General features: G+C 35.5%; 2 protein-coding genes across 4 annotated transcripts; one reads left to right on the forward strand and one right to left on the reverse strand.

Moving 5' to 3' along the window:
- The first annotated feature begins 434 nt into the window (after positions 1–434).
- On the forward strand, positions 435–4,639 carry LOC132045605 (V-type proton ATPase subunit E2-like). The gene is made up of 6 exons (XM_059436190.1): positions 435–873; positions 1,345–1,445; positions 1,570–1,726; positions 1,899–2,095; positions 4,159–4,258; positions 4,406–4,639. Exons 1-6 carry the CDS (start codon positions 772–774, stop codon positions 4,439–4,441), a joined length of 693 nt encoding a protein of 230 aa, XP_059292173.1. The 5' UTR covers positions 435–771; the 3' UTR covers positions 4,442–4,639.
- A 75-nt stretch (positions 4,640–4,714) lies between these two features.
- Positions 4,715–9,312, reverse strand: LOC132045604 (BTB/POZ domain-containing protein At3g08570). 3 transcript variants are annotated; one of them, XM_059436188.1, is made up of 5 exons: positions 9,242–9,312; positions 8,386–8,499; positions 7,536–7,605; positions 5,496–6,644; positions 4,715–5,346 (listed from the first exon to the last, which is right to left on the reverse strand). In XM_059436188.1, the coding sequence occupies exons 2-5, from the start codon at positions 8,427–8,429 to the stop codon at positions 4,822–4,824; spliced, it is 1,788 nt and encodes a 595-aa protein (XP_059292171.1). In that variant the 5' UTR covers positions 8,430–8,499; positions 9,242–9,312; the 3' UTR covers positions 4,715–4,821. The 3 variants fall into 3 exon arrangements, with proteins under 3 accessions (XP_059292171.1, XP_059292170.1, XP_059292172.1); XM_059436187.1 differs by lacking the exon at positions 9,242–9,312 and adding an exon at positions 8,708–8,881; XM_059436189.1 differs by lacking the exons at positions 8,386–8,499; positions 9,242–9,312 and adding an exon at positions 7,957–8,362.
- Between the last annotated feature and the right edge of the window lie 1,259 nt (positions 9,313–10,571).

Here is a 10,571-nt window from a genome sequence, read left to right on the forward strand (position 1 = left end):
ATAGCCTGTTTGGCCAAGCTTCTAAAAACAGCTTATTTTAAAAAGTACTTTTCGAAAAAGCGCTTTTGGCTAAAAGCAGTTTGTGTTTGGCCAATTAATTTAAAAAGTACTTTTGAGCAGTAATTAGTGTTTGACCAAACTTTTAAAAAGTGCTTCTATGTGTATTTTTCTCAAAAGTAATTTCAAAAAAGTGCTTTTGGGCAAAAGCTATTTTTTTGAGCTTCTGAAAAACTGCTTCTGCTACCCCCCAAAAGCACTTATTTTCTCCTAAAAGCTTGGCCAAACACCTCACTTTTTTTAAAATAAGCACTTATTGAAAAAATAAGTACTTTTGGGGGAAAAATAAGTTTGGCCAAACAAGCTATTAGTATCTATTTTCTGTTGATAATGTTTTTCCAGATTAATAGTACTATTTTTTTGTGGGAGGGGGAGAGGAAATACATGAGAATGGACTCTTTCAATCTAACCAACGTATGAACAAACCGTTAAGGTTGTTGGGGTGCGTAAAATCCGAAAAAGGGATTTGTTCAGCGTCTAAAATTGCCTCATTATATCCATAAGAGATGGATCTACACATATAAGCAGCGAATGTATTTTACTACCTTTAAATTCTAGATCGTTTCTAAAGGTTTGGAATTCCCCTGTGTCTTGTAGGAATAAATTATTCATCTATATGTAAATCACCATCCACCATTATTTGCATTGAACTTGTTCCAATATTTATTGCATTAGTATTGAGAAATCAAAGAGAAAAAGGAAAGAAATTTGAAAATGAATGACACAGATGTATCAAAGCAAATACAGCAAATGGTCAGATTCATTCGGCAGGAAGCCGAAGAGAAGGCCAATGAAATCTCTGTCTCCGCTGAGGAGGTTTACTTCCCACCTTTTTCTACCTGAACTATCAGGTGTTTGTGTTCCTACGTGAACTATCACCAACTATTTATCAAAATATACCCGAACTATCATTGTAATTTGTACTTTTTGGACTTCTTCAAGTTTTCTCTCACTGTGTACAATGCTTTTATACTTCTAAGATAATTTGGGATTAATCTGCAATTAGTCATCTTTCACGTTTAATTAGACGCAAATTTAGGTAATACCACATCATGAGACTTGATTATATCTATCTGAAGTGTGCATCTGCTTCCATCTATATTATATTGGTAATTGGAATTATGTGAATATGTAAAACTCAATGAGAATGAATAATATTAAGCTAATACATTTACAGTTTTCATACATTGAGATCCTAAATCCGTTTCCCCTGCAGTTCTATTTTTTTTAATTAGTTAATTAGTTTCTTCTTTAACATCTACCTATCTCTTTGCGTCTGCATGGTAGGAATTCCAAATTGAGAAATTACAATTAGTTGAAGCTGCGAAGAAAAAGGTCAGACAAGAGTATGAACGGAAAACCAAGCAGGTGGAAGTCCGTAAGAAAATGTAAGTTCTACGTATCCTACAGTTACGTATGTGTAGTTATATTTTTTAGTAACCTGATAGTGTAAAAAACAAAATTTTGGACGGTTAATATATAAAAATTAAACTCTTTTTCTAATTGGTATAGTGAGTACTCTATGCAACTAAATGCGTCCCGCATCAAAGTTCTCCAAGCACAGGATGATGTGGTCAACGGAATGAAGGAGTCTGCTAGAAAGACACTTCTAAAGATTTCTGGTGACAAGAATAATTACAAAAAGCTTCTCAAAGGATTAATTGTTCAGGTAAGTTGCTTAATCAAATTAGTATTCTTATACCTCTTTACTGCTATTTGAACTTCATTAATGAGTGATAAACCATGCATCTTTAAAAACTCAACTTTTTGTGACAGTTGGTAGGAATTTAACTTTTTTACACACTGACAGTTACTAAAAGGCGTTAGTTGTTTTCATTTAGAGTCTGCTGCGACTGAAGGAGCCATCGGTGTTGTTGAGGTGTAGGGAGATGGATGTCTCAGTAGTTAAATCAGTTGTAGAGGATGCAAAAAAAGAGTACATTGAGAAAGCCAAAGTGCGTAGCCCTAACATCACCATTGACAATAATGTGTATCTACCTCCTCCTCCAAGTGATGCACATCCTCATCGTTCCTCTTGGTACTTTCTCACTTTGTTTCCCCTGTTATTTGTTTTGCATGTTTTCCTAGATGTTTGACCATGACTTCACTTGTAAATACTGAAGTCATTATTTGCAAGTTGAAGTTTGGCCATAACATATTTAGTGGCGTTATCTGTTATTCTCCTTGTCTAAATAGCTGGCTTATTATTTAAACTTTGATATTCATGTGTCCTTAAAAAATGAAGGTAGACTTGTATGATCTTGGAGAAATTTTCACACAGCTGAAATAATTTTTTTAGGACAGTGCCTAGCACAACTTAAGCCAATTTGTGCATCTGTTCATAATTAATACAATATCATTGTAATATTTTCCTTATTGTTATTCCAGCAGATGTGTCAGTATATAATGTAAGCAAGTCTATAACAGCAGAAGAACATTGTGAAAGTCGGGGGGGGGGGGGGGGGGGGGGGTAACTATAACTTTTCCGATTTATTAGTCGATTGTTAACTCAATGAATGCTAAAGTAAAATGCAGTAAATAAATAACACCAGATATTATATACTGGTTCAGATTCAATGCGAATCCTAAGTCCTTGAAATTTCCCAATGTATGTGTTCTCTGCAGCTCTTTTGTAAAATGTTTAGTACAAGGGTGATTTGAATGAATCTCCTACGTCTACACTCAAAATACTCGTAATCTTTTTGATACAATGCCTCACACACTATACTATGTCTCTCATTTTTATTTTTTATTTTTGTTTGCACTATAGATCACTCAAAAATACAATGTTTATGAAAAGTAAAGTAGATAGCTTGAGAGAATGAGACTAAGGTATATTTGTGTTGTTTTGTGAAGCTGCCTTTTATAGTTGTTTAGGCTCTTCACGCAAAGATATCAACCCAAGAGATTTGATCCTTGGAAAAAGGAATTGGTGATCTAATTTCCAAGAATAAGGTTAGAGTTGTTTGATGCGTCTTGATATTTCTTGATGGTCTTTCCTTGTGTGATGGAACTGCATCTTCAATTAACAAGATTGTTACACTTGATTGAATATTTCTCCTTTAATGCGGCAGATCCTATATTCTTCTTTCCTTCCTTGAACTTGATTTGTATTATTTCCTTAGCTGTAAATATCTCTTTTAGCCATCGAAGGATACACCATATATTTGTGCCTTGTTGAAGGGTTGACGAGTATTTCTTGTGTAAGCCCATCTTGCATATGCGTCTGTTGGGCTCCTTACTGGATCTGGGGGCTTTTTTATTCCGTGGTCCATACATGTAGTCAACTTCCTTGGTATCCTTGCTTCTCGTACTTAGTTTAATTTCCATACCTACATAAGTAAAATTGTCATCATTAAAACTTGACACTAACGCATTGCATAGACTAAGAATACCATAACAAAGAGTGTAGAGGCGACACATGTTTTCGGCATCTTTGTTAATCTTGCAAGAATCAATGCACTCGATGTTCCCCTCAACAGATGACAGTTTCAACGAGGCATGCATTTACTCGGTGTAGGGAGTGGAGAGGGGACTTAGCACCATATATAGAGCTTTAAAAGTCAAAACCGAATGGACCCTCCCATCAGGGTCCATAGGTCTGGCGAGGCCTACACTACTACCATCCGACATTAATGTAGTAATTTAGGCCAACATGAAATTCAATAGAACAAAAATCCAAGTCATGCCATTGTACATAGAAATAGCACCCATTGGTCATTTTTCGCCTGTCTTTAAAAAATATCCACTACCCTAGAGTTTTAAATTTCACAAGTGAACCGTAGGACTCATCTTTGAGTTTCACTAGTGAAATTTGAAACTCTAGGACAATGAATATTTTTCAATTATATGGGCTGAAAAATGGCTATTTGAGAACTTTTTCCATCATGCTACTATGTTTGTTTAGCCTGTTTATAGGAAATCAAATAACACTTAAAGTTCATACTAAGTCCATTTAGAGGATGCATTAAACACTATACGTCATACTTATTGTCAAATCTAGAACATGAGAAGAAATAAAGTAAATCTTTATTGTAAATTTTCACGATGACATTGAGGTGAAGCATGGTTTTTGACTTGTTTTTACTTTGCTAATGAAAGCTCTGGAGGAGTAATTCTAGCTTCTGAAGATGGGAAGATTGTATGTGAGAACACTCTTGATGCTCGACTGGATGTTATTTTCAAGCAGAAACTCCCCAAGGTAATATGTTACGCGAATTAAATGATAAACTTTTGCTGAGGAAATGAGATTTAGAACAAGAAATTATAACTGAATAAGTAATTGTAAAAGAATGAAACTACGTTCAGATTCATACTTATTGAAGTCCATGACTTGCTCTTTGTGCAGATACGTAAACAACTTTTCAGTAAGATGAGTGCATGAGGATTCTGGATTTCTCACGATATTTCAATTACTTACTAGCATAGACTTCTACCGTGGATGCATTTAATTCACTCACGTCCCCAACTTTATTGAACAGTTGTTACATCCCTTCACGGAGATGTGTTAGTTCAGTATGTTGTTTTCAAGTAAATTTTTCTAAGATCTCAACATCATTGAATAAATAATTTTTACTTTAAACATCATTATTCTTCTTGTGACTAGAAACAAATTCAACAATGTGCAACATGATATCTAAAATATTGGCTAGGACAGAAAGAAAAGAGCATTCACCAATAATTAGCACTCTCCGAGACTCTTGAATAAATGCATTAATTACAAAGATTGTACATTCTTTCTGACATTGCGCGAGCAAACTTTTCCTAGGAAACAGAATACCTCCTACTCCTACCAGTTTTTACTTCTGATGTCCTGGATTTCCTACCAGACTTGTGATGTTTTCCCCCAGATGGACCACCAAATATACCAAACCTTCCTATACCTCTAGAAAGGGAAGTTAAGAATGTTTTTCCATTTCCTGTTTTGTCTATCATCCCTTGTTTCATGAACATTTGTTCCTTCTCAAGGTCACTGAGCCTCACCCTCATTCTTGATATCTCCAGCTTCAGTTCTCGGTTCTCTCTCCTTAAAGACGCATAAGTATCTCTAGGAGACATGGCTGCACTTGTAAGACCGCTGCTGATCTTTTGTGATACAAAAGTATCTCCACAACTTCCAGATAGAGCATTCTTTAGGCGGAGCTGCTCAAAGTAGAGAACTCGGACAGTCATTTGAACTGGGAGCCTGTCGTTCTGTGCTGCATGATTGCATGCTTCTTGAGAGAGCTTTTGGCTATCTATGAATTTGCATAGCTTTTTGCATTCATGCTCACTTAGCATCGGATGGGCCTAGTGAAGTTCAGAAATAGTGCATGATTAATTAAGAATATTCATACTATAGAAAGAACATGTTATTACAATTTGCAGGGATTCATAAAACCAGATGATCTGTTGCTGGACTAATATACAGGTCTATAACTAAAATTTTGAAATTTTACCTTCAAATAAATATCAATAGCTCTGTAAAGTCCGTCATCAATTACACGAGCATAATCAGGCAACACTGATATCATAGCAGTGAATTTGTCGAGACTCAAATATGGATCAGGAGCTATTTCAGCGAGATATGTGTCTATGAGCCGTCCAACTTTCAATAGAGCACCGTGGCTTGGAGAATCAATACCTTCTGATTCATATCCACGATCTTCATTTTCTTCCTGGTCAATCCTTTGGAGGAAATGTATCAATATTCGCTTGACAGTGTCAACATCAAACAAAGAATCACCTGTCTGGACAGATGGTATAAGCAAATCATCAAGTAATACCATTTCCAACCTGAAGGCAATCCTCCTCTCAATTTCAAGCCTGCAGGCTAGCACGGCATCCACCATGATAGCTATCCTCAATATCCCAAAAAGAAAATTCAACGGAACCGATGAACTTTTCTCTGGAGGCAACAGACTAACAAGAGTTTCTACAATTGTTTTCTGCCCCTTTTCTCCCTTACATGGATATGCTCTAGCTGGATTCCAAATTTGCGGTTTCCCAATACCCTTTAGAGACACCTGGGCGTAATGCATCAAGGATGCAATTATGCTGTCTATGTGTACTCCAACATGTTCCATTGCCATGATAACTCTGCGGTAAAAATCAATGCTTAGAACAGAAAGATCTTCGACCCACCATTCAAGACACCTGTCCTTGAGTTCCAAAGATCCACTATCACAATCTAAATGAGATAGACCTGAAACAAGTTGCTCCTGACAAGCGTCCCTGGCAATGGCATCGATGCATCTGTCTGGAATACCAACCTCCTCTGCAGTAGGAAGCAGGGATTCACAAGAAGAAAGTACCTCCACCGATTTTTCAAGACTTGGAGACACAACTTCAACAAGGAAAGTTTCTGTTCTCGCAATAAGGTTCTCTTCTCGATAATCTTCTGTCATTTCCAAGTATTCTGACACACAACGCAAACGTGCTACATTTGTAGTTGTGATCTCAAAGTTCATGCCATAACAAAACTTTGCAGCTAGTTCAAATGCTTCAGGTCCCCCTGGTACATGGGTCAAATCCAATTCTGAGAGATTTGGGTCTTTGGCATCCGCCACCATCTTCCGGATCTTTCCACTCAAAGACACTAGTGGAAACTATAGCAAACCCACAAGTTACATAACACAATTATCAAACTTCATGAATCAAGTCTATAGTTAAGTGATAACGCATTAGTTAAGTGATAACGCATTAGCAATTTTTAAATACTGTGTGATGAAATATCCAAACAAGGTCAAGATTCACATGTTACCATTTTAAAATTGATTTCTAGAGTACATTTGTTGCAATGCCACACCTAAAAGAAGTACCATTTTTATAATTTGCTAATGCGTACTTGATATGGCACGCTCTACTGTCATTACCATTGGGTGCTTGAATGCTTGAAAATAACGGGTTTGGTGTACATGATGTGTCATCTCATATAGTGGTGCCCTTGTCGAGGTAGGATAAGGCCGGTTTCAAAGACAACAAGGAGGTGCTTAATCTTGATAGTATTACTTTTAGCAGTGTTACATCACCAACTGGAGTTCTTGTCAAACTAGACTGTGTTCCAAAGTTGTGACCTTAAAGCTAGCTCCTATTAAGTATACCATAAGACAAATTTTTTGCTTTTTGGATAGCCAATTGCTCCATAAATGGAAAATTTTGTTTTCCAATCATTTAATCCTATCGAACGACAGGAACATTCTCAACCAAGTCTGACCATTCTATGTGTTTCCAGTTTCATCGACATCATAATGTCAATGTATCTAGTTAGTAACCAAGAGGCAAAAAAGGAAGTACCTTTAAACAGCAAATTAACACAAACCTCAACCCTCGAAAAGCAAACCCTCTTCTAATATACATGATCTAGAACCAATAGCTACATATATCCAGATAATTTATTTATATTTCTAACCTTGTCTGCACTTCAATACTTCATGTATTATCTAAAGGTAACTAGATGTATGAGAGAAAGATAGGAGAAAGTGGAAACAGAAAAGTACCTTATGCAGTAGGAAAGACTCTCCGTTTACAGCAACAGTAATATCCCCAGCAACATCAGAGAATATAGTGCTGATCAATATCGTCACCATTAAGTTGATTTATTGCAAACATTTTGACATAACAAATCCATAATAAAAATGATGTCAGAACAAGTATTAACCTTTTGAGGTACTTTTATTAATCATTCATGAAATAACAGAAGATAAAGTGTCTAAACCAACAATAATCATCGTAACAAACAGAGGCCATCAGTAAAATCCTCCAAATGATAGCTCAAGCTTATTGATAAAAATGAAGAACATGATAAGATACCACAGCTACATTCAGATACTGTCCCCAGTTCAAAATAGTACCACTTTGACAAATTATGTGAAACGGCATACTGAAGAAAGCATATAAAATATCAGAGTAAAGAATTACCCTAAGAAGTCCACAAGAAAGGCAGTTTGGAAGGCACAATGATTAAGTAATCCCAATAGAAAATATCCCGTGGAAACAAAACAAAATATAGGCTAGCTATATAATGATAGCATGAATCATCAAACAGGTCAGCCAAGATGCAGTTCATTTTTTCTTTATATTTTGCTTCTTAATTATATGGATGGTGGGGTAGCTAGCTCAAATCAAGCTGAAAGCACTAGATCCATTGAATCATGTCACTGCAATTATACTCATCATTTGAAAGGGACAAGAAATTAAACTTGATGTCATACCATGTCCAACTCGTAATTCTCAGTAAATAAGTCTTTTAAACTATTTACCCAAAGAAAAAAAAAATTGAGTCTTTTAATCAGTAACTGACAATTCTTGAAATTCTTAGAGGTAGACAAGATAATGGAGATTACATACCGGGTGGTAAATGAGTTGTAATTAGGAGAGTGTTGAGACACCATTCTTGAATGACTTCTATTAAGAAGAAACTTGAGCTTCACCTTGGAGCAGCAGCAGCAGCATCGACTGAAACTAGTAGCACCCAAATCCCAACAAGTAGTAAAAGAAATGATAAGCGTTGAAAGAAGAGCAAAAAAAAAAGAAAAAGTGAAAGTGGGACATATATAGGAATGGTGATAAATAATGCAAAAGGAAAAAAGCTAAAGAATACAGAGAACTGGGCACAAGGATATTAGCACAAGGGTGACCAGGTGAAGTGTTTTACTGCAACACAAAATACCTTTTCCTCTTTCTGCAGTAACTATGCCTTTTGCTTTTCATTCCCTTGTCTCTATATACCTTCGGAATGTCTTTTTTACTTGAATATTATACCATCATCGATCATTGTCCTCGAAACTATAATCTACTTAGTCTAATACTAGTAGAGTAGTAGGACACTGCCTTAGCACTAGTTCTAGTAAAATTTTGATGAATTCATCAAACATTGATAGAATGAACAACACAACAACAACGACAACAACATATGCAGCATAATTTCATAAGTGGGGTCTGGATTGAGTAGGATGTACACAGACCTCCCTCAGCTTATCTTTATGGGATGTGAACTAGATATAGAAAATTTATAAAATCATCCAACTAGTTCAGACTTAAAATATACTCCTAGTAGTTATTTGAAACAGTGGTGTGTGCATGGCTTATCTTAATCTTAGTATTAATTAAAGGAAAAAAAAGGCTTGATATGAGACATACTTAGAGGAATTTGCAGGCCACGCTTTTCTCATAAAAAGACATTAATTCGAAATTTCTAACTTACAGAGATTGGCAGGCTGTGGGGTGATCACTAGACGTTACTTTCAAACATGCACATACGTTACTAAATAAATAGCAGGCGTTGCTCCAATCTGTATTTATACTCTAATTACTTCTAGATCTGTTTTTCTTTTCTTTTTGCTTTTTATTTTACTTTTATGTTATAACAGTCGATATTTGTGGTCCAGCTTCCATGCATCTAACACATTATAGTCCAATTTCTTGTATCAGTGAAAAGTATATGCCAATACATACAGAACTTACGAGAATAAAACCTCATTTACTATTCATATAAGTATTCTTTTTCTTTTTTTTTCAACTATTCATATAAGTATTCACCAAATTTAAAGTTGAGAGAGTTGCCAAATAAGTATTCAGCGCAATAACATATTTTGCATCAACTTAGGAAGGGTTGAGTTGGCTGCCTTTTACAATTAGGATAAAGATTCAAATTCTATCAATTACTTAGCATTTTTTTCTTCTTTCCTCTTTCACTACCCTGAGGTATCTTAATGTACCGGTTTGTTGTGGGTATTGCTCCATGACATTTTCCAGTAAGATATATACTCCCCCTCTTAATTTATGTGGCACCTTTCGTGAGTCCAGCAAGTTTTTCTTTAAATGCAAATTTTTCATATGCATTTTAATATTTTATATTATCAATTATTAATGTGACTTATAGTAATTTTTACGTAATTTATTGAAAATCTTAGGACACGCTTAGAGAGAAGGAATGAATGGAAAAAAAATGGGGTGGGTTATGTTTCGGGGGATTTTTTTGGCGGAATATATCAATAGCCCCTTAAAGTTGTGAACAATTTCATTTAGACACTCGAACAACAGTCTATTTTGATTGAACACCTGAACACGTGCGATAAAGTGTTCCTATTAGACACCCACGGCTCAAAATTTGGAAATCTTTTTGCGCATGATCTCAAGCAACCACTAGGTAGATAAGCTAACCACTTAAAATATGTCACGTCCCTTAATTATATGCATTAGCCTTGATAAGTACTAAACCTCAGGCATGTTCCAATTAAGGTTGTTGTATGTAATTAAAGGAAATAATATATTTTATGTGGTTAACTTATCTACGTAATAAATGTTTGAGAACATGTGCAAAAGCCTTTTCAAAAAGTTGAGTTTGAAGTGTCCACTAGAAACACATCATTATATGTCAAGGTGCTCAATTTGAATAGGCCGTTGTTCGAGTATCTAAATAAAATTTATCGACAAATTTAAGAAGGATATATTATGTAATTTTTTGAAGGCTACAAGGAAAATTGTTTATGTGGCGCCCCTCCCACATGTTATGCCAACTAGGATTTTGCAGT

Source organism: Lycium ferocissimum, unplaced genomic scaffold, assembly GCF_029784015.1.
Source record: "Lycium ferocissimum isolate CSIRO_LF1 unplaced genomic scaffold, AGI_CSIRO_Lferr_CH_V1 ctg7212, whole genome shotgun sequence".
Lineage (NCBI taxonomy): Eukaryota > Viridiplantae > Streptophyta > Magnoliopsida > Solanales > Solanaceae > Lycium > Lycium ferocissimum.

Excerpts from the sequence above, each read along its gene's own strand:
- LOC132045605 (XM_059436190.1), top strand. The coding sequence starts at position 772 with ATGAATGACACAGATGTATCAAAGCAAATACAGCAAATGGTCAGATTC. Across the intron at positions 1,446-1,569 it reads GTGGAAGTCCGTAAGAAAAT|TGAGTACTCTATGCAACTAA; the intron begins GTAAGTTCTACG and ends TAATTGGTATAG. Across the intron at positions 1,727-1,898 it reads TCAAAGGATTAATTGTTCAG|AGTCTGCTGCGACTGAAGGA; the intron begins GTAAGTTGCTTA and ends GTTTTCATTTAG.
- LOC132045604 (XM_059436187.1), bottom strand. The coding sequence starts at position 8,748 with ATGAAAAGCAAAAGGCATAGTTACTGCAGAAAGAGGAAAAG. Across the intron at positions 8,500-8,707 it reads TACTGCAGAAAGAGGAAAAG|TTTCAGTCGATGCTGCTGCT; the intron begins GTATTTTGTGTT and ends GGGTGCTACTAG. Across the intron at positions 7,606-8,385 it reads TACAACTCATTTACCACCCG|CACTATATTCTCTGATGTTG; the intron begins GTATGTAATCTC and ends GATATTGATCAG.